The 23,219-nt window shown below is 44.2% G+C and overlaps 1 protein-coding gene across 4 annotated transcripts in view; it reads right to left on the bottom strand.

Annotated features, from left to right (window-relative positions):
- Positions 1-2,507: 2,507 nt before the first annotated feature.
- Positions 2,508-23,219, bottom strand: part of PRKDC (protein kinase, DNA-activated, catalytic subunit) — a 74,169-nt gene continuing 53,457 nt past the window's right edge. For 3 of the 4 annotated variants that reach the window (XM_085537400.1, XM_085537402.1, XM_085537403.1), the window contains 23 exons: positions 22,972-23,110; positions 21,988-22,176; positions 21,535-21,759; positions 20,705-20,813; positions 19,930-20,044; positions 17,936-18,125; positions 17,247-17,421; positions 16,974-17,164; positions 15,917-16,097; positions 15,227-15,387; positions 14,531-14,742; positions 13,747-13,834; positions 12,943-13,086; positions 10,202-10,406; positions 9,560-9,627; positions 9,074-9,294; positions 8,698-8,790; positions 7,169-7,258; positions 6,321-6,392; positions 6,034-6,235; positions 5,376-5,564; positions 4,662-4,801; positions 2,508-3,672 (listed from right to left, as the gene is read on the bottom strand). In XM_085537400.1, the coding sequence (XP_085393526.1) occupies positions 3,468-3,672; positions 4,662-4,801; positions 5,376-5,564; positions 6,034-6,235; positions 6,321-6,392; positions 7,169-7,258; positions 8,698-8,790; positions 9,074-9,294; positions 9,560-9,627; positions 10,202-10,406; positions 12,943-13,086; positions 13,747-13,834; positions 14,531-14,742; positions 15,227-15,387; positions 15,917-16,097; positions 16,974-17,164; positions 17,247-17,421; positions 17,936-18,125; positions 19,930-20,044; positions 20,705-20,813; positions 21,535-21,759; positions 21,988-22,176; positions 22,972-23,110 (3,604 nt within the window). In that variant the 3' untranslated portion in view covers positions 2,508-3,467. The remainder of the gene's footprint in view (positions 3,673-4,661; positions 4,802-5,375; positions 5,565-6,033; positions 6,236-6,320; positions 6,393-7,168; positions 7,259-8,697; positions 8,791-9,073; positions 9,295-9,559; positions 9,628-10,201; positions 10,407-12,942; positions 13,087-13,746; positions 13,835-14,530; positions 14,743-15,226; positions 15,388-15,916; positions 16,098-16,973; positions 17,165-17,246; positions 17,422-17,935; positions 18,126-19,929; positions 20,045-20,704; positions 20,814-21,534; positions 21,760-21,987; positions 22,177-22,971; positions 23,111-23,219) is intronic. The other variant, XM_085537401.1, reaches the window with a different exon arrangement.

Below are 23,219 nucleotides of genomic sequence, written 5' to 3'. Positions count from 1 at the left end.
TCGTAAAGCCTGTGCCCCGGCTGCCTTCATCCCGAAGTTCCAGCAGGTGACTGCTAGAGCCCAGCTCGGGTGGTGGTTCTCAGTGCTTCCTCCTCACGTTGTGAAGCTCGAGGGCATCTAAGCAAGCGAAAGTGATGCTGTTAAAGCAAACGGGATTCAGTTTTATTGCACGAACAGTTTCACAGCGCTCCAGAATGGCTGAAGCCCCCTCCCCCCCCTCCCACTTAATCATGGACACCAGAGCAGAGAAGCCAGGCCCATGTCCAGGCGGCTGCTGAAGGTCTCAGAGGAGCAGAGCCCACACACAGCCTCTGGGCAGCCTGTGCCAGTGCTCTGTCACCTGCACAGCACAGAAGTGCTCCTGGTGCTCTGAGGGAACACCCTGTGCTCCAAGTTTGTACCCATTGCTTCTTGTCCTGGCACTGGGCACCACTGTAAAGAGCCAGGCTTAATTTCTCCCTCCCTTCAGGTCTTTCAGTGGTGAGGTCCCCCGGAGATTCCTCCAGGCTAAACAGGTTCAATTCTCCCAGCCTCTCCTCACAGGTGTCCCCGTGTTGTGCCCAGCCCACTGTCCAAGTCTCTCCTGTACTCAGGACCCAGACCTGAGCTCCACGTTCTTGCTGTGGCCTCAGCTCACCCCTCAGCCTGCTGACCGTGCCGTCATCACGCAGGACTCCACCAGCTGCCTTGCTACAGGGGCACGCTGCTGACTCATGTTCGGCTTTCACGGGCAGGGAAGCTGCTGTGTACCTGAGGCACTAAGCCTCTTTGGTAAGTTTTACAGAGCATTAAAAAACTTGCTTCGATCATCCCAGAGCTCTCCCGTCCAAGCAGAGGTACAGCACTGTGCTGGGAGCAGCAGGGCCTTGGAGGCCTTGCCCGGCCCAGTGGCAGAGCAGCCTGCAGAGGAATCCTGGTTTGTGGGCTGGGAAGGGCAGCTCTAGAGTAGGGTGATGGGATGGATTGAAATGGGAAATACCTGAGAGTGACATGCAGCATGCTGGAACTTCTTTGTCATCTAAGAAAGGCAACTGGAGGATGGAGCTGGTTTTCCCCCACATTGAGTGGGAAATTATAGGACTGACAGGGATGTCAGCAGCAAGCTTAAAGGGAGCACTACTACGACTACAGTACACTAACAGAAGAGAGTATAAGCTAATGGGCTGCACAGCTTCTCAGATGCAACTAATGCACTTCCAGCTGCAAGCCCACACCTGGCTGTTTAATCGAGTAAAGAAATGCCCTGCTGCATTCGTGGGCAGCTGTTGGGTTGTACATCATGAGACCTGCAGCACCCTGCCTTTCACCCTGCATCATTCCGCTTTTCTGGAACCAGAACAGAAAACCACCCCACCAAGCACAGCACCCAGCAGCCTGAGGCTTTTCCTGTGTCAGTGCTTTCCTCGCTCCTTCACGGATTGCCTTCAATCTTCCCTTTAACTTCTGTATTTCATTTAGAGCACTCAGATGAGGACTGTGGATGACAACTGCAATTTACATATGTTGGAGGTTAGTTTCAGGCTTATGTAGCTGCAGAGAAAGCCCGCTCATTTTCTGCTCATTAGGGTAATTGCACTCGCTTTGCATGGGAAGTGCTTGTGAGAAGGCAGCGGTTTTATGCAGACTTTGTTCCACAACTGCTTCGTGAGGCTGACAGACACATTGCTAATAGGACTGAGGTAGACGTAGCTTCAAATTACAGCACTTAGTTTAGGGCCAGAACCAATTTTATAACTATTTTGAGTGGCTTTTATAAGTGCTGTAGGCATCTCCCAAAGGCTGGCAAGGCCCGTGGTGTCAGGGCTACTCACACCATATTCCTGCTTAGATCCGACCCAGGAGGAGACCCGCCAAGCAGAGACATCCAGCACTGCTGCAAGTATCAAAAGTCACCGGGAGAAGAGCCTCGTTAAACTGTAAACCTAAACTTTGTCCTCCCTGCTACAGGTCAAAGTACCTGGTATATATCAGAGCTATGTGCCAAAAGTGCCATTCAACACCTCCTACAAGCAGCCACTTCACTGCTAAGTATCTCCTCGCCTTTTTATGCCGCTTTTTATTGGGCTTTAACTTTCTTACATTTGCAGACTGACAACTTGAGACCTGAGTGTTACTCACAGGGCCACCTGCTTTATAGCTGCCCGTGAGGAGAACACACACACACACACACACACGTGTATATAGAAACAGACTGCAGTGCACACTGGTGGAAAAAACCTGTCCTCCAACCCCCACCTGCACCCTATGGGTACATGCTGATGTTTTCAGCCAAGCGCCCTAAACTAACTTAAGAAGTGAGCAGCGCATCTAAAGGCTTATTATTGAGGTCTTCTTTTCTAGTATGAAAGAAGGTAACAAACAGCAGTTACTGCACTACTCCATCTCCACCCTCAGAGCTCTGCCTGCAGCCTCCCCCCCTCCACCTCCCTTAGCCAGGCCAGGCCCTGCTCCCCGCTGTGCACTGCACTGGGCCACAGAGGCAGGAAGGAATGAACACTCCTGAGCAGTGAAAGGGCAAAGACTCACTTTTATTACACCTTTTATGATAATTATTAAAAACATCAATGGAAGTTATCTTCTGCGTTGAACTCTGGGTAACAAATAACCACGGTGTTTTAAGAGAACTACCTTGCCCCCCTCGGTGCCTGTGCTGTATCTGCCACCAAGGTTACCCCAGAGCTGCCAGCGAGAAGAGCCAAACCTCGCTCAGTTCCTCAAGCGTTGTCACACGCAAATACCAAAGTGCAACAGCTATTGCTTTGCTGTGCTGCAGGTACAGCATGGAGCCCGCAGTGCTCTGCTGTGCTGTCAGTGCCTGCTTTCAGCTTCGGCTTTCCAAAGTCATTTGGCGTTAATAAATATTGAGGACTGCAGACAGAGGTCACAGACCAAAATGGCTAAATGTTACAAACTGATCTGCTGTAACAAAGTGGCGCTCTCTCATCACTGCTTTCTCAAACAGCCATGCAGATACTTCAGGTGTTCTCCAGTATTAAAAGATGTCTCCTGTTTAAGTTACACTGAGAGCTTTACAGCTCCTATTGACAGAAACACTTTCTCTTGAATTACAAGTAACGTGTCTGCAGAACTGTTTCCATTAATATCTTTGGGAAGAAAAACAGAAGCGACCCAAAGCACACGCTGTTACTGAAAGGATGGCTGCAAGTCCAGAGGGTGTGAATTCGTGCTCTGCTCTGGATGACGGGAGCACCTTCCAGACTGCCCCTAAAGCTCTGCAGCCTCACCCGTTCTTCCCACGTTGATTTGAACATGAGGACAATACAGCTGTTTGGTTACAGAACCATGTAAACAAATCACTGTTTGAGTACAAAAACATTTCCTGTATTAGTCAAGTTAACCGACGATGATAAAAGTGGCTTTTCGCTCCTTGGCCTTAAAATTCAGACTGGCTGCAGCTGTGCTTGAGGGCTCCTTCCCTTCGTCAGACTGGACTTTCAAGAGCAGCCTCACATCCAAGGTTCCCATCCTTCCCACACCCTGCCGAGGACGTTGGGGTCCGTCGCTTGGTCTATCAGGCACCGCACCTGGGCCTCCTCACACAGCCCGTCCTCTGGCTCTTTGGCTCTGATATTATGGTCAGTGCTGCCACGAGCAACAGCTGCAAAGTCACTGTAAAAAGATGACTTCTCGTAGCCCAGGCGCAGCTCGTCACTAAAATTGAGAACATAAAAACAAGTTCTTAAAAGGAAAGAGCTAAAAAATAACAGGTAGGGCTTTTTATCTCGGGCACCATCACCATTCACGCAACTTTATTTTTCAAGGTGAGGAGCTCAATAGCTGTAAGGCAGCTCAGCCAGTCACAGGTTGGTGATTTGGGGTGTCCTCCATTGGTGAATAATTAACACGTTTACTTCAATTTGGTAAAAAAAAAAATCTCTTAGCTGAAAGGAGGACGCAGCAGTTCCCATCCCATCCTGTTATCTCCCCACTTGTCCCACTCATCTGTGCCTACAAGGGGTATTTTGTTGCCTTTCCCAGTTGCTGTGCTGACAGCAGGACATTCCTCTGAGCCTTGTGCTTTTTAGAAATGTTAAGGTTTTCAAACAAGCTTGCTTTCATTACATTCTTTCTTTTTTGGAATAACCCAGAATGTCTTTTTAAAAGAGGATGGAAGGGATTAATTGTACTTTAACTGAGCCTTAAAGACATTTTAGTATGAGCCAGACCTGAGCAGACTGACAGGAATGACCTGAGAATGCCATCACATTCGCAATTGATGTTTCTGGAAAGGAGTGTGCTCCTGTATAGCTGGGTTGGGTTCTGCTTCAAGCAACTACCCAGCAGAAGAACACACTGATTTTCATATACTACCCCTAGTCTGAAAGCTGTGTAGATGAACACAAAGAACAGCAATCTGACAAGTGAGAAATTGAGCAAGCTTACAGGGTGGGAGTGCATGCTGCCAGAACAGTAAAAGACTGCTCAGGAAGCTTGAGCTGGAGCAAGAGCAGTCGGGGAGACGTTCTGGCTGGCAGCGTGTCAAGACGGCTCTACGTGGAACCAAAGGGCTCTGACAGAAGGGTGGGTGAAATTCTGCCCTGTCTGCCTCTCCTCTTTCCTAACTGCCATTCTGTCTGAAGGGAGCGAAGCAGTGTGCCAAAGCTCTAAGCGGAGCAGTTTGAAACAGAAGAGCATCTTACCAAGTGATTCGTGCAGGATTGGCACCCGTAAGCTTCCTTTTGACATAGCTGACTTTTTGCAAAGGGTACCAGTTTACTTCAGCAGTGTTTATTTCCTTAATCCACGTGCCTCCTTTTTTCAGCTGCCTTTGTTCAAAGTTCTAAGGAGAAAACAGTTTTGCTCTATTTATCGTACATCAAAAGACCTTTACGCTGCCACATCACACCAAGGCACGGCAGCAGCTCCTCACTGCAGCTGCAATAGAGGGCAAAACCCTGAGAGGATATCTGGGACTGCCTATGATCTACGCTTTAATTCACAATGGAACCTGAATACAACTTGTTTCAGGTTCTTTTCCCTGTAATTATTAGATAAATACAGTGTTGTTGTATAAGTTTCGCATTGGTTAGATGAATCAGTCCAAAAGGCTGAAAATATTTATGCTGCAGCCACAAGCAATGTAATCACAAGATACCGACACCTTTAGGGCTCTTGTGCAGACAAAGAACAGCATGTTGACAGCACGGCCATGGACAACTCTTTGTCCATCATCGTTGTCCTTATAGCATTCTGCCATTTTAGATGCTTCAAGTCCAATTTCTCTATGAGCTCAGTATAACAAAGAAAGAAGCTCTGAGACGAAGCAGCAGGAAATGCCTCCTTGTGGGTCAGCACTGTATCTTACTACTGGGTAAGAATTTTAACTTGATAAAACAAACAAAAAAGCCCCTCACCTTCCAATCCAGGGAAGGCTCTTTCACAAACACATCCATTGTGCTGATGAGGAGATCGGGATCCGCACGGTACGCTCTCAGAGCATGCACCATCACGCTATAAATGAGGCCCCACTCCTTCACTGGCATCATCAGATTCACAAACTGGCGCGTCAGGCGGAAAGGCATCAGCTCCGGCACGGGCAGAAACTAACCAATGGGATGGACAGCCACGAGGAAACACCGATTAGAAAACAAGAAATAAGAAACCTCGTGACAGAAGGGCTGCAAGTCTTTTTTCCTTCTTTTCAAGCATTGAAACCTCATTTTCAAGCATTTAAAACCTCATTTGTCGTTGAAGTGAAAACACGCAGCTCAGTGGAACGAGCAACACCGTGCCATCACAGCTCTGCTTGTGAGCACCTAGTGGCAGTGGCTGGAAGCACACGCTAAAACAATACCACTGCATAGACAGACGGCCTGTTTCTTCACACCATCCTTCCACATGAAACTCTATAGCTTCCCTGAGAACGCCTGGAAACAGGTTTTATTCTATTAGCTAGAAATAAAGGTTATTTTGCATCACGATGGCAAATTGGAAGACTCAAATTGACGCACAGAGAATACGCTTGCAATTGCATACGCAAAAGCTGTAACAAATGAGTTGCACAACAAATACCTGCGTGGCTGAGCCAAACGCATGCCCGAAGTCTATTCCCACCATGCCACCCGTCTCCTTGTTGATCATGAAGTTGGACAGGTGTCTGTCTCCAATTCCGAGTATCCAGTGACTGATGCACATCAGCGCGTGCGAGCTGGCAAAGTGGGACCGCAGAGCCAGGAAAGCTTCAGGAGATGTGCTCATCTTCACAAAGGCTCTCCTGGGCACAACAGAAGTCACTTGCTATGTACAGATAAGGCAACAGCTTCTGTTTCTCGACAAGCGGTCATTAAAGGTGTACTCACCGCAGCAGGTCTTCTGGAACGCTGCTCTCCCTGCTCTTGAAGGCAATAACTGTTTCTGTGCGGCTGGCATTTCTACAAGTGGACCAAAGAATAACATCAGCCTCTGAAATAACAGCCAGGGTATGTATGTGACTACATTGTGTGCTTGTTTCCATCAGGGAGCAGTATAGCAACTCACACACACAGCTTGCCCAAAATATTTTCACCTGATATTAAAAATAAATCCCTGTCCCTTTTTCAAAGCAGTTATTTCTGAGATGGAAATTTCTTACTATGAAGTAGCGTGTAGCTCGGTCTAGTTTCCCCTACATCAGGTTAAGGTTTAATGAAGCAATATAATCTTTCTGGTTGGATAACCTGTTCCACGCAGAGTAGCTAAGGCCGAGGTAGAACCTCTCAGTGACATGCAGAGGTCACATTTACACCAGAAAATAGTGCAACGGAAGGGGAGGCAACAGGACAGAACAGCTGGTGCTGAGGGTATTCGTGCCTCACATCCAGGAGAGGGAGGGTGACTGCTTTGGGCCTGCTCAGGTCCACTGCTACAAGCAGAGTGCCTACCTGACAGCATCATCAGGAACAAGATACTCATAAGAGACAACTGAAGAAGGGCATCTGCTTCTAGATACTGTCCTAAGGAGCCGAGCGAACTTGTGGAAACACTCCTGCACTCTACTGGCATTTTATCAGTACTGAAGTCCTTCTGCAGAACACCTCATGTTAGACAAAGCAAAATACAGGTCTAGCCAGCATACTAAAGAAGTACATTACTTTTTCCTGCACTTTCTACAATTGTGTGTATGTGTGCATACTCCATATACTTTACATGCAGTTCTCTCAAAACTTACTTGTACATAGCGGTGTACCGAGATAGGCCTTGTGCCTTCCCACCCATCTTGGACAGCCAGTCAGTGTAGGCAGCGCGAGGTCCTTTTCGGCTGTGGACACAGGAGGGAAAAAAACAAATAACAATAAGGTTGATTTCTCTGTATTATCTCCTACTGGTTCTGTACCTGAGTATCTGCAGATCAAGTGTGCACTGCTACAACCCATGGGATTTTTAAGTACAGAGGACATGGGAGCTATAGCCTACATTAATTCTAGCCTTGCTATGAATATGATATGTATGTGGTCAGTGCACATGTTGATCCATCCATCTCCATCCCCCCAGCTTCTGAATGCATTTCAGTCACGTTTGATGGAAGATTAGGCATTAATGTCTCAAGGACATGAATTTCCAACAGGTGCTCTAAAAATCAGAAGTTGCCTTGAGAAGAGAGACCCAAAATAACCCCTCCAAGGAAGGAAAGATGTTTCTACCATGATCTTTTATCCGCCTGAGAACCTGCCCCATGACACTGCTTTCTGTCCATCCAAACAGGTAAGGAGTGCAGAAGGCAGTCCATTATCTTTTCAGCAGATATAGGAAGAGAGGAAGGAGAGTTATACCCTTTAGAGTTTCAGAAACCTCCCCTCATGAGAAGCTTCCAAGCTTTTTCAGTAATTGAAGTGGGATCAATATTAATGCTGTTGCTCACAGCAGCAAACTAGATGCAGTTATGAGGGAGCTGTAGTAATTCCTAAGCGCTCAGTCAAAAATCAACTACAGAAACAAAGGCTCTTTGCAGTCCAACCTGCACATTGGAACTTCCTCCAACCTGCCCTATAAGCAGGAGAACTAGTTAAAAAGAAATAATCAATGACAACTCTTGGACTTGCCCAAACACAGGCCGTGCACTAAGGAGAGAAGTCAGTGAATGAAAGCACATTTCTAAATACCAGGTCAGAAACTGGATATATAGAAGCTTACAGGCTGATGTGCTAAAATCAACCCATTTTACAAATATTTATCCCTTAATTACAAGCAAGACATAAATCTCTTTATTCAAATCCAGCCTTTGTACACAGTCAGAGACAGTGCTTTTTCACAGCTATGTTTTGCATCTCTGCTAATTTCCTCCACCCTGGACTCACTGCTGAACACAGCTTCTGAACAGCTCCATCTCTGCTGCCTCGCCTCCTCTGCCCCCCTTGCTGACCGACATCCATTTCCTGCCTGATTAAATCAGGAGATCAAAATCCTTTGCTTGTAAAAAATCAATCTGCTGATAAGGAAATGGTGATGATAATGACGTCACACACGATTATAAGCCTCTTGTTTAAACAAGCAGGGTGGAGGATATTCCAGGTACAATGGTACTCATTAAACAAACAGTTGCTAATTACTAATTTGGGTCAGGAAGTACAAAGTGCCTCCTCGCTTACAGGTACTTTTCTTTCTTTCCTTTAACTAAAGGAAACACTGCCAAATGGTCAGCATCACGATGAACCCACTAGCAGCCATCCTTTCAGAAGGGACAGCAAAGCCAAACATCACCTGTTATAGTTGGCGTCCTCCTCTTCAGTCATGCTGTTCCTCAGGAATTCTTTCAATGTACAGGTATTTCCCAGCCACTTGATGAGTCCCAGCCTGGAACAAAAGTAATTGAGTTGTGAACAAGCAGAACAACACCCAATTGGAAGCAATGCATTCTAGCATCTGCTGGAAGACTGAAGAAAGCCACCAATTTAAATATACTCTGAAGTACCATTTAAAAGACAAAGCAGTTTCAAATGGAAAAAAATAAGTACAAAAGCAAGGCAAGACCCAAACCACTCCAAACCAGAATCTGGCACACCTAGGCCGTACTTTCCAACATAGCTACAGCAGATGTTAATGTAAGAATTTCTGTCCCTTCAAGATACAACCCTACCTTGTGGTCATAGGGATGACCTGGTAAGTTTTCAACTGCATATTCCTCTGGCTACAGGCAGCATCTCGGGAAAGGACGATGTTCATTACATCAAACAGCTGCTCAATGCGTTGGTCTTGTCGCAGGTCTTCTCCACCTTTGACAAGAAAAGGATGCTCCTGCTCATCGCTGCCTCGGATTGTTATGCGCTTGGGTTTCCTCAAGGATTCCAATACCATTATCTTGGAAGACAGGAAAAACAACAAGTATTTGTGACAAGATTTGGACTGACAGAATCACAACTGATATTAAACACGCCTGGCGTTCCCAGATTTCACAATCAAGTAATTCAATTACTACTCAAAGACCAAAGAAAGTTCTGCAAAGCAGCATTTACGTGCTCCAAGATGCGTACACAGCAACAACCCTTCTATTGGCAAATTCTCCAGACCGAATATGGCCTCAGGTGCATAACATTAGCATCTGAGCTCAAGCTCACAAACATACCCGTTCATCAAACCCAGAGATCTTCACATGGTACTCTGGTAGCGGTTTCCCCTTCCCATCATACTGACCTGTGGTGGGATGAGGAAAGGAAAAACTGACAGTCTGAGTTTAAGTGTTACCAGTAGTATTTTTTAGAGTGTGTTTAAGAATAGAAAAAACTCTTCTAAATAATTAAATTATTAAAAATTTAAAATTAATTAAAAAAATTAAATGGGCAAAACTCTCATCTTTCAGGAAAATACACAGAAATACATACAAATCCATTTTCATTATACATTTTTATCTTTGAATTACTAATAAGTCTTCCCTTCTTAAGCAGTTAGATTTCCAGATCTTCATAGTTAGAGAGGACACATCCTTGCTGAATGTGAATTAAGCACATATTAGATCTAACCTTCAGATTTCCCTGGAAGTGTGCCTTTAAAAGAACACTTTAGGCTCGAGATGTGATTTTTGATAGTTTTAAGAAAATCAGGCATACAACCAAAGAACGGATGTAAGAGATGAAATAGCAGTTATTTCAGACTGCCCCTGTGCAAGGTGAGAATGAAGGGCCGTACAGCCAATGTAAGCAGCAGAGCTCAGAAGCAGCAGCTTTCTTGTATGAGATATTTCCAACATCACCACTGAAGGGGAACTTACCAGGGACCTCCAGCTCATTTCTCAAGAACTCAGCTCTGAATTCACTCATCCACGGTGAACACTCTTTCAGGTTTCCAGGTTCTTTATGGGTTTTGTTCATTTTTGTGAGAAGAGACGCTGTGATCTCATTAAAATCACCGGCCTTCATAGCCAACAGCTTTGAACCGCCTTTTCCAAAATGACTGTCAAGATCCTTCCCAAAAGCCTGGGGTTCATTCAGACATGAATCCTGTTAGGACGGTGCCTGGAACTCCCCAGGAACACTACAACAGTACCTTCCCATCCAGACACACAGTTTCATCTGTCCTCCTGAAACATCTCCCTCTTTCCTCTGCTCCAATTCTTTTCCTCCATCAATTTCTAGCCTGTCAGAGCCCTTTCACTGCCTGTTTCATAGACACCACCATCTGCTAGCAACAGAAATACTGACATTTCCCAACCCCAATGATACCAGAGCTCTGCAGCATTAGACCACAAACCTTTTTGCTACGTCAAAACCAGAAGCCTATCCCTTCTTACCTCTTCCAGCTGCAGCTGAATTCTGGGTCAGCAGATCAGTAATGCTGTTGTTACACTCACAGTCACAGAATATCCAGAGATGGAAGAGACCCACAAGATCGTTAAGTCCAACTCCTGCATAGTCCAAGAGACTGCTGCACTGACCCTGGACATTTTCAGTCTCAGCAGAATCTGGGACACTACCCCCCATTCCCTCTTGTTCTCAAAACACACCTTAAGCTACAGGATCTGTGGTCTTATCTCCTGGCCCTTAAAATACAATTACTCGCAGATTCCCTCAATCAGCCATTCATAGACACGATTTCGTGATTGCACTGAGTTTAATCAAGGACTTCTGATGCTAATAGTGGAGTTCTTCCAGATGTGAAAAGCATAAGGGTCAAAAGCAGGACAATAGCCAGTCAAATCCTGCTTGACCAGCCTAGTGGTCTTCTACGATGGTGTCACTGCATCAATGCAAGAGGCAAGAGCCATGATGTCACCTATCTCGGCTTCAGTGAGGCCTTTAACACATCCCCCACAACATCCTTGTCTCCAAATTGGAAATACATGGATTTGATATGTGGACTGTTCAATGGACAAAAAACTGGCTGCAGGATTGAGTCCAGAAAGTTGAGGTCAATGGCTCAGTGTCTGGATGGAGAATGGTGATGAGTTGTGTCCCCCAGGGGTCAGTACTGGGATCAATACTCTTCATCACTGACATCAACACTGGGGTTGAGTGCACCCTCAGCAAGTTTGCTGATGACAGCTGTGTCGACACACCAGAGGAGTGAGATGTCATCCAGAGGGATCGAGAGAGGCTTAAGCACCGGGCCAAGGAGAGCCTCATGAGATTCAACAAATGCAAACTCTTGTACTGGGGTTGAGGCACCCCTCACTGCCAATACAAGCTGAGGAATGTAAGGATTGAGTGCAGCCCTGCTGATAAAGACCTGGGGGTGCTAGCATATGGCCTCACAGACCAGAAAATCAACTGTATCCTGGGCCACATCCAAAGAAGTGCAGCCAGCAGGGTGAGGCAGGAGACCCTGCCCCTCTGCTCTGTGCTGGTGAGGCCTCATCTGGCATAGTGCATCCAGGTGTGGAACCCTCAGTACGGGAGAGACAAAGTCCTATTGGAGTGCATCCAGAGGAGGGCCAAATGATTCAAGGTACAGAACACCTCTCCGGCAAGGACAGGCTGAGAGAGCTGGAGCTGTTCAACGTGGAGAAGAGAAAGTTCTGAGGTGACCTGAAAGTAACCTTCCAGTATCTAAAAAGGAGCTCCAGGAAAGATTTGGACAGTCTCTTTATCAGGGTCTGTGATGATCAAACAAGGGGAAATGACTTCAAGCTTATAGAGGAGAGATTTAGGTTGGATATAAGGAAAAAGTTTTTTTACAACGAGGGTGGTGAGGGACTGGAACAGGTTGCCTTGGGATGTGACTGATGCCCCATCCCCTGGAGACTCGCAAGGCAAGTTTGGATCAGCCATGGGCTGCTTGATATAGCTGGGGTGTCCCTATTCATTGCAGAAGAGTTGGACTAGATGGCCTTAAAAGATCCCTTCCAATTCTAAGGATTCTAAGGATTCTATGAAGTTGTGGGTCTGATAAGGCTGCTTTTTGAATGGATAAATCAAGAGTCTGTCTGTCCTCTTAACCACTAACACTCATTTAGTTTCCTGCTGGCTCTTGACTCTTCTCAGCTGATGCTTCCACAGAACTATCACAAATCAAGGGCTCGCTCTGGAGTTGCAACAATCAGCTCAGATCCAAACGATTTACATGCAAATTAGGCTTGGGTTTGTGCTTTTTTTCCTCTTCATGCATCACTTCATTTTTATTTATTTATTTATTTACACTAACTTTCACTATTCTGGATCTCAATTCATTTTGCAAAATCCTTTCTGTAACTCCTCAAAGTTGTAACTTTTCTGAATAACCTACCCTCAAAACTTCCTATCAGTACCAGATCTGGTAGCAGGGGAAACACAAGGCCAGAGCTCTGCTCAGGATCACAGAGAAGCCCTGGCTGAGGACCTGGGGCAGTCATGAGGGGAAGCTGACCCATAACAGCTCCATAGCTCCCGACAATGAAATCCTGAAGTCCTAAACTCCATCTCTCACTTCATCTCATCCTGCGGCACATGCAGAAGCTGTGATCTGGCTCCTCTCCTTTGACTTTCTAATGCCTTCTACAGAACCACGGAGCTAATGCTATTCAGTCACCACACGTACCTGAGCAAACCGTTTCCTCAGCCATCCGAGGCCAGGAGCCTTCACATCTCCCAAATTCTTGTATATTTCTTCATACATCTCCTTAAGTTTAACCTTATTCCTCTGAGTTTTTACCAGTTCATTTCTGACATCCTCAGCCCAGTCCTGTAAGCAGAAGGAATCAGATGAATACTGGCAAAAACTGGCTGGTAATACGCTCAGATTGCATTTGGGTTACCGTATGTGCTAACAGTCAATTCACAGGCCTTTGGAGAGCCAGATAAGCAAAGAGAATGTGCAAACATTCTCCCCTCCTTCCGCTTTCTGATAAAAATGTCTCTATTTTTAACATAACAATATTTACTACCACAGCATCCATCTGGTACAAGCTAAGAAAGCCCCCATGGGGCCAGGAGTGGGATCAAACACTAAATAAGAGAGTTCTTGCCACAGCAGGTTCCCAATGTGGGCAGGGGCACTCAGCAGAGAGCAAGCAAAGGGCACAAGGACCCCAGCAGACAGAAGTTGTGGAGATGGACATAAACGCTCACTCTGTAACAGTTTGGGAACAATGAAGCAGGACCGACCGTGGGGCAGCACAAAGACCTCAGAGGGAAAAAAACTGAGGAGGATGACTGCAAAGCAGCCAGCAGGCAGAAGGAGTGGGGAGCAGCGTGAGGCAAAGCCCATAGAGCCCCCTAGCGTCAGTGCCAGCCCCTTATGAGGAGAACTACTTCCTGCAGCAGCTGTAGCATCTCCACCCTGCCCTTTCTTTCCTAAGCACAGCATGGGGAAGGAAGGGGGAAAAACAGTAACACACTTTACCTTAAAAAGCATGACAGGATTAGAGAGCTGTTCCAGGGAGTGAATAAAATCTTGAACTACTCCTCCTCTGTCCAACTTGTTCTTGATGCTTTAAAAGAAAGAACCGCATCACAATTCAGCTGAAGCTACCACCACCTACCCTGCCGATAAGCCACGATACACAGCAGCTGCTACATCCAAGAACTGAGTAACGCTATCTAGGGGGAGCAGTGGGCACGAATTAAGAGGACTCAGAATTCTCCTGAGCTGTACAAGTGTTAATTATTCTTTCACCATCCACCTCTGGAATCTGACGGGAGCCTTTATTCTGTTCAGACATCCCTGCTCTCTCTCCTGGTGTTAGAAAGTGTCCAATCCGGCTTCATCTCCATCCCTGATGGGTTCTGATCGTCACTGCTGTGAAGTCTACTGCAGCAGGAGTGTAATCATGCAACAGATTTCCCTTCAGCCTCAGGAGCAGGAAAAGGAAGAAGAAACTTCTGACTAACACAGAGCTACCAGGAGAAAGGAGCTGCTTCCCTGCAGTCCTCTAACTTCCCACAGTCTGGGGACTCCATGTACTCAATACTGCTAAAGTATTCAGGCTGCCTACCTGAGCGTGTCTAATGCTGAGTGAGTTCATGCACTGATTTTCCCCATACCTTTGAATCAAAGCACAGTGTGCATGGGACTGCCCCCTAATGATTCTCTCATGTTTTCTGAAGAAAACACTTTCTTTAAACAAATCAACCCATTCACAACTGAACCCAAAATACACCAAAGAGCTGCTTGATCGCAGATTCACCTTGCTATGAACTCCTTGTTCTTACAGCCTGCTGCGGTGTCTTTGAAGCAGTAACTCTCACTGCTGATCATGAACGGGTAGATGATTGCCTGGGGGTAGGTATCTGCGATCTCCTCAACAGTGTGCTGCACAGCCACTGCCTCATCCTTGTCAAGGAGTGCCATCATCTGGCTAATCCAACCGATGAACTGCCAGCAGGGAACTGAAGAAAGCTGCAAAACAGACACTGCTTTCAATGCTGGTCTTCCTTACAGATACCAAACAGCAAACAAGACCAAATCTGCTGTGTCCCAACTTGACAAACACACAAAAATAAAGCAAAACATCAGTTACCTTCACAAAACATCTCCCACTGAAGCAAAGCTTCATTACTATAACTACTGCTACTACTACATAGATGTTCCATTGCAAAGGCTCATATCACTTTTGAAATGAATACTACATTCACTTTGCTTGTGATGACAACAGGATGGACTCTGACTCCTCTTCCCACCTCATTGCTTCCTACCTTTCTAATGGAGTTTAAGTTTAATGGACTGCCAGGATCGACTGCACCGAAAGAGAAGTGAGAACAAAAACACACAGAGAACTTCTCTTCCATCTGTCCATCAACCTCTGTCCATCCAACCCCCACCCCCCACATTTCCAATTCCATTCACAGCGACACTGGCTGCCAATGGAATGGAAGCAACTCACCTCTCGTGTCACCAGACCCAGTGTCTCTGCTGGATATCTTTCAACTATTTGTAGCAGTCGAGGAAACCTCAGCCTGGCTTCTCTGGAGTTCAGTTTTAAAGCTTTTATCATTTTCTCCACCACAATAGCTGGGAAAAGCTGCAGATCTGCAGCATTAACTTCTGCCAAGAGATGTTAAACAAAAGTTATCAGAAACACTATCATCACTTGTTTCATGCCTTTGATCATCTGCAATATTCATCTCCACTATTCAGCATTTTTAATTCCAGTTTTACTTTGTTCTCCTTCCCATCTATTTGAACTGTACACACCATCAACATGGGGATGGTCAGGATTAACTTTATGGGGAAGCTGCATCACCTCTAGTAACCAGCCTACCTTAAATATAGAACTTAAATAAGTCCTTAAATAAGAACTGGTGGTGTGGTCTGGGAAGGAACAAAGGAAGCATCTGCTGGATATGAAATATATCTCACCAGAGGGAGATTACGTGTGATTCACTAGCACCAAAGCTAGCAGTTGTAGTGGGGAAAAAAAAGAACAATAGGACTATCAATACTGATGGACTGGAGGACAAAGTGTTCCACCCAAACCTAAGCTGCATTGCTCAGGGAGATCTCCTGGGTATCACAAAAGCTCACACACCAGAGATAAATCCATTTCACATGCTCAGGGGAAACCCCAACTAACCACAAGAGCCGCCTTCTTCCTTACGCAGGTGTTGGTCACAGAAACCAACCAAAGTCATGTACGCATCGATAACTCCCTTCACATCAACGTGTTCCATGGACAGGGACTGCACTTCCTCGTCAGACTTCCTGGCAGCGCTGCTGAAACACTGAAAGGCTCTCTTGTTCAGACCTGCTAATATCTGAAATTAAACCATAACAGAAAAAAATACATAGATAAATATATATGTGTCATCATATTGATCATACTTTACTAACGCAGCTCATGTAATGAAGGATTTTACAAGACTCTTCACAAATGAATGTTTTAAATCTAAAGCGCACATCCTCACGCTGCCAGCAAGCATAATAACCTCAGGCACTGCAGCCATTAAATAATATATAAAATAGGTGGAGAACAAGTGGAAATAACTGAAAAATGCCGTGTCTGAAATCAAGCAGTTTGCTCTTTAGGTGGGGAGAGGGACACTACCAGGTCTGTGCTAGAGCACAATACGACTTGAGATGCATCACAGTGCAGCACTGTGATGATCTTCAAATGTGCACTGCTCCAACAGAAGCAAAGAAGACTGGCATATGTTCTGTTTCAAAATGAAAACCCTCCTCCCTTTATCACTAGAACTACTCAGATAAAGTAAGCGCAGCAGCATGGTTATCAGTATTATAAAGATCTCTTTAGGAGATAAGATAGTCTGACAACAAGAAGCAGCTCAGAAATGCCCAGCAGAAATAGATGAGAACACAAAACTCAAAGAATACTTCTTTCTCTTACCATTGCCACATGGGTACACACAATATGTCTTTCTCCTCCAAACAAAATACAGGAATAGAGAAATGCAAGAACGTTCTCCCAGTTGAAATGGCTGCAGTGATGCAGAACACCAAGAGAGCAGCCAGAACAGCAGCCTCAGACTGCTCCTTCCTCCACAGCTGCTATTCCTGCAGATATCGGTGCTAACAGCAGGGTTTGATATTCCCTATATCTATCCATATCCTTCCCTATGTAGCAATACTATATTGAAACACCCAAAATCTTCCTTCCCTGCCCTCTTTTTTACCTTTTCAGGACTCTCAGAACTTTCTCCTGACAGTTCCAATATTTTTCCAGCTTTTTCTTCCTCTATTTGCTCAAAGCATTTTGGATCCTGACTAAGAGCATTGGCCATGATGTGGTACGTAGTACCCAGCAGAAGATTCTGGTTTCGGAAGGCCATTATGTTCTCTTTAAGGTAGTCTGACTTGGTATCTTCTGTTGGAATTCAAAAACAAAGTCAGCAATTTGATGACAAAGTAACTTTATGTAATAAACAAAGCAAAGCAAAGAGGGTTACCGAGCAGGGAGATGGTTTTTAACACAGAGCGAACTCGTTCAGGACAACTCTGGCTCCGGCTGCAGCTATGCACGAAGCGGCAGTAGGCGTAGTTCCACCTCACCAGCCAGTCCTCCCTCGTTCTGGCCTCTCTGCGCAGGTCCTTCAGAAGCTTCCTTGCAACGGAGAAGCTGTTCTGTATTCAGATTAAGACAGAATTTTCAGTTAACACGTCTAACCCCAATATCTAATCACAATATTAATGAAAACCATGATGAAAATAAACCCCCAAATGTTTTACAGTTCTTGATTGATATGAATGATACTGATTCAATCTGAGTTTGGTTTGTGTTCTTGTATAGAAGAGATCGTTAGTAAATAAGAGAGCATACTGTTTGGCAACAAGCATCCTATCCATTAATGACTGAAGATACTTTATCTGCATTTCAGCATCAGAAACCATCTGTGGATCAAAGGGGCCTTCAGGCACACTTCCAGTAATGACAAATTATCATTAAATTTTTAATTAACATGTATCTGTTGTTTTCTCTCTCTAAAGAGATTAATTTCTTGAGCTTTCAAAATGACCTGGACAGCAGGATCAAGCAGAGACAAGCTCTGCCCTCACAAAAATACACACAAAGTAGACTTAGGAGGTTTTCAGCTCATGTTTTCGCACAAAAGTAAAAGCCAGCAGACAGTACAGTCACCTGTTTCCTAGCACTTTCTATCATCTTCAGTTTCATGTTAAATTTGCAGCTTCTAATCATTGAGTGAATGTCTTCATCCTGTTGATCTACTTCCATTTGGTCTCCAACACCACTTTCTTCATCCACTTCCATACTATCACTGGGATGATCAGAGAGAAATTTCTCTTGCAGCTTGTCAAGAAAGAAACACCTGCACAATGACAAGAGTACAAATCACTCTGGCATTCAGGCAAGGGAAAATATACCCAAAAGCATCAAACTTTGACAGTAAGAAAAAAGTTAAGAAGGAATGGCAAATTATAGCGATCACATTCAGTAAAGGATAAATGTACTCCACAAAGAGCCTCAAAGTAACAACCACGGACAGGTTGACCCTGAGAGCATTCCAGGATCTTTAATCGATGAGATTAAGTATTAGAAAAGATTTGTAATAGAGTTGGATCATTCGTTGTTTTGTTCTTTTAAGCACAACTACAACCTCCAGATTCACCCAGCAGTAACTTCAGTTCCAACTCAACAGAAGTGTGCCAGGCTGAGTTTTATGCAAAGCTGCAATTCAGTATATACAAGGTTGAGGCATGTAAAGAAGGCACTTTAAAATCTGTATAGCAGAAAAAGGAGTAGTGACTGTGCTCAGCTTCTGAAAACAGAATTTCCATGAACCAGTGCTAACTCCTTTTTATTCTGCAATTAATCCAATCTAATTCAATAGCGTCTCTCATCATGTAGACTGCTACTGCAGGAGAAAAACCACAGAATCACAAGGATTGGAAAAGACCTCCAAGATAATACAGTCCAACCATCCACCTACCACCACCATTTCCCCACTAACTCATGGCTCTTAGTACCACATCTACACATTTCTCTATCACCTCCAGGGATGGTGACTGCACCACCTCCCTGGGCAGCCTGTGCCACTGCCCAAACACTCCTTCTGAGAAGAAATGTTTCTTAATATCCAACCTGATCCTCCTCTGGAGCAACTTTAGGTCATTCTCATCAGTCACTACTGGAGTCAGGAGCAAGCCTTGGCACTGTATAAAGGCACATCTTTTCTAACTAATTTGTGATGAAGTTTTTCTAACAGCACATAGAACTATTTAAGACACTGACAACCATGCAAATCATAAACGTTCTGAAACTTCATAAAGCAGTACACTACAGCATGTATTCTTCTTAACATTTAACTAAAGTAATCTCTTACTATATCCACGCTTTCCTGACACCCAGAGATGGTAAGTTATGGTGCCCAGAGGGTATCAGAAGAGCTGTTAAATAAGCTGTCCCCATAAACAGTGAAAAACTAAATCTGCACAGGAAGACTGGATTGGGATGGAGATGAATGCCACGGAGAGAACAGAATACGTTCAGATTTGAAAAAACATTCTGGTTTCTTTGGAGCTAATCCAAAACAGCCTCTAGAGAACCTTTGTTCTTTCTAGCATCAGTTGTGCAGCAGATCACTGCTCCAATCACTGCAGTGGTCATTAACTCTCCTACAAACATCAGAAATATGCAGTGTGACAGGGCTCCATTTCTCTTGCACACTCCCTAACTCTGACACTGACCACGAAGTATAAAAGCATTTTTATCCATAATGGATGGGCCCTTTGGGTGGTGGTTTACTGAGCTAAATACAGCAATAACCTACTCAGCTACATACGGGTGTGTTCAAGGGCTGCTGAAGTGAGACAGCTTGACTTCTCAGCAGCATTTTTGTACAGTGTATGTAGTTGCTGATGCAAAAAAATGCCTAAAGTAACACTTGTTTCCCTATCAAATCATTGTTTATCCTCCATCTGCTTCTGAAACTCCTTTTCAGTCCAAGTTAGTCCCACAAAAAGCAAACCATTATAAAGCTCTTCAGATCACTTAAAAGAAAGGAATACACTCGATCTGTGACACCCTCCATGTAAACAAACGGTGGTAGAAAAAGCATCTCTCAGAAGTCAGCAGGCACATAGAATTAAAGCTCACTGAAAATCTCATCTTACCGATTTGTAATGATATCATCCCAGATGTTCATGGGATCCATTTTAGCATCTGGATATCTGCTTGTCCAAGTTCTGAGAAGTCTCTTCAGGGATTTAGCCCGTGAAGCAAAGTTACCTAGAAATCAACATGCAATACTTTAAATATATCTAGATTCAAACAGCATGAAAAAGGCCTAAACTCAAACAAAATGTAATATTCAATCCCCCAAAGTGCACTTTCATTTCTGAATTTGCATTAAATGTGCTATTTCATGCTGGTATTTTTGGTAATTCCCGAAGCACAGCAGATTCAACACTGACATGAAGGACAATTGTCACTGCAAATCACCAGCGGTAGCTACCTTTCATATGGAAGTATGCTGGAATAGAGTGGAACTGTTTGGTAAATTTAATATATAATTATATTCATATACATGAATTTATATTTAATGCCAACCACAGTAGCTATAAATGACATATTTGATCCATATTTTATCCCCGCTAACTGCTTTGCTACAGAAGTGACCCCAACCTTAGTTCGTTACTACCTCATTTAAAGGGATACTTTTATTACGACAACTAGGCTAATAAAGCCTTGCAAAAGAACACTGAATTGCCTCGAAGCCTATCTTAGACAACTACAATAGTTCTTACTGTCAAGACAACAGCATGAAGCAATTCCAGACCCATCCTTCCTCAAACCAGAGTTCAGTCCTCACAGTGTGGAAACAGAGTTCATAAAATCAGAACTATTCAATACAATAGAAACAAAATAAACTTAAATATGTATATTTACTTGTTTTGGTCATAAAATTGATGAAATCCTGTATTTCTGTCAAAGCTTGCACGGACTGCAGTTTGCTCATTCGACTTTGGTATAACAAAGTATCAATACTGGAATAGCTCTGAAAGGTAAAGGAGAAGATAAGAGATTTCATGTACAGAATTTACAACACAGTCTATTTAATGCTCTGCAATCTATTCATCTTATGCTACTATAGAATCATAGAATTACCCAGGTTGGAAAAGACCTTGAAGATCATCAAGTCCAACCGCAGCCTGACCATAGTACCCTAACTCTAACAACCCCCTGCTAAATCATGCTCTACAATCAAGTCTTTTGTGAGCCATTTAATGGACTTGTAACCTGACAACAAGTCTGCTTTAAACAAGTATAGAAGCATATTCTAGCTGCACTCTCTGTCCCCTGAGTTAGGACAGTCCTACAGCCTAATCGAGCCTTTGTAACAGACCAGAGTTGTAACCTCCCAATTTAATACTCCAGCTTTCAGATTGTCCTGGGAACAACACTGGCTTCTGAAAAGATGAATTAAGTAAAACTGTCATTTCTCAGCACAATTATTTTGAAAAACTTATAATAGATGAACTCAGCAGAATAAAGCAAATGAGAACAGGGGAAGATGCATTCCACTGTCTGGCTCAATTCTCAACATTGCAAGCAGCAAACTCAGTGGAAATTTGGTCTTATGATTTGAAAGCAGCAAGATCTCACTGCACTTGGGCATTTATTTTTTTCTTGAGAATACAATCTAGCAGCAGCAACAAGTTTTACTGATCCTCAAGGTTATACAGACAAATCACATCAAGAGTAGCAGCGATTCTTACCTGCATGAAGATCTGCATGCTATTACCAATGTAATATTTGGCTCTGTCAAAATCATCTTGCAGGATGTAAAGGAGACTAAGCTCTTGGCTGTAATGCATTTCTATCAGAGCTTTCTTCTGTTCTGTCTTCATTGCCTCATCAATGAAAGTCAGCAAAGTCTGGTCATTTTCCCCATTGAGCAGCAGCTTCATCTTACTGCGTATTACATAGGGAAGATATGTCTCCTGCAAGGTGAAAATGTAGGCTTTATTTCTAGGCATCGAATATTAGATGATCAACATTTTCTTAAACGTCCTAAAAATAGCAGAAGTAACTGCTTCCAATATTTAGCATCAGAATCTCTGCAAACTTCCATAACTAAAGTAACCCAAACTACACAAGTGAATTTCAACCACAGTCATAGAACATCCACACAGACATAATTATGCAATGTCAAAGTAATTTGTAAACACCTGATAAAATGGATCGTTCCATGTTTTGTTCAGGTCTGGAGGTTTACCACTGTCAATATTAACAGTAGCACAATACTCCAGAGACTTCCACTCTGTGAGGTGGTCATAGCATTCCAGAGATGCAAGTTCCCAGAAGTCTTTCTCTGCTTCAGTTGGCTCCCCATCTTCCCAGTCTTCTTTGGAGAGTGCCTGTAGAGAATCATGTTAAGGGAGAGGAAGGTTGTTAGAGTTTAAACTCATGTCAGCTTCTGATCAAGTCACAAGTAAGTCTTCAAAACTAAGGTAAGAGTTCCTTCTTTATTTGTACCCACAGTAACTGAGATCTGCCATGAACACGGGCAGTTTGCTCTCAGAGATGTAGCATGCCCATGGAGTTTTACTTGTCTGCTTAGGTAAGAATCATAGAATGGCTTGGATTGGAAAGGACCTTAAGGATCATCAAGATCCAACCCCCCTGCCACAGAGGCAGGGCTGTCAACCTCCACATGTAATACTAGACCAGGCTGCCCAGGGCCCCATCCAAGTTGGCCATGAACACCTCAAGGGATGGGGCACCCACAGCCTCTCTGGGCAGCCTGTTCCAGCACCTCACCACTCTCATAGTAAAGAACTTCCCCCTGACATCCAACCTAACCCTTCCCCCCTTCAACTTAAAACCATTTCCCCTTGTCCTGCCGTCATCTACCCTTTTAAAGAGTTGACTCCCCTCCTGTTTGCAGGCTCCTTTTAGGTACTGGAAGGCTGCAATGAGGTAAGGACATATACGAAGCTTTGTAACGATCGGTTAAAGGGCAGCGTGCTTTCTGCTCTGCTGTGACTGCTTGTGGCATTTGTTCCCACGTCATTACAGACTTAACCATCAATCAAACAAAACACAAGGACATTTTGAACAATATGCTCATTTTCAAAATGTTCAGTTTTGGCTTCTTAGTTTTAAGCCATGAGAAAGACCTAGAAAACGAAACATTCCTGTTGTCATTTTACCTCATCATAACATTTAGCAGCTTCAGCATAATCACTCCTTGCTTCTGCCAGCAATGCTTGCCGTGTAATGTCCTTAGTCCCAATCTTACCACTGAAGATACCACGAAGGACATCGTAATCTCCCAGAGACCGGTAGAGCCTACCAATAGGGAGAAGGGAAATCTCCATTCAGTCAGCAATAACATTACTCATTTAAAAATATTACAAGCCAGTATCATATTTCTTTCATCAAATCATAAATTTATATT

This window comes from Coturnix japonica, chromosome 2 (assembly GCF_054131305.1).
Source record: "Coturnix japonica strain WE chromosome 2, WE-NBRP24, whole genome shotgun sequence".
NCBI lineage: Eukaryota > Metazoa > Chordata > Aves > Galliformes > Phasianidae > Coturnix > Coturnix japonica.
This window is presented reverse-complemented; position numbering and strand designations above follow the sequence as displayed.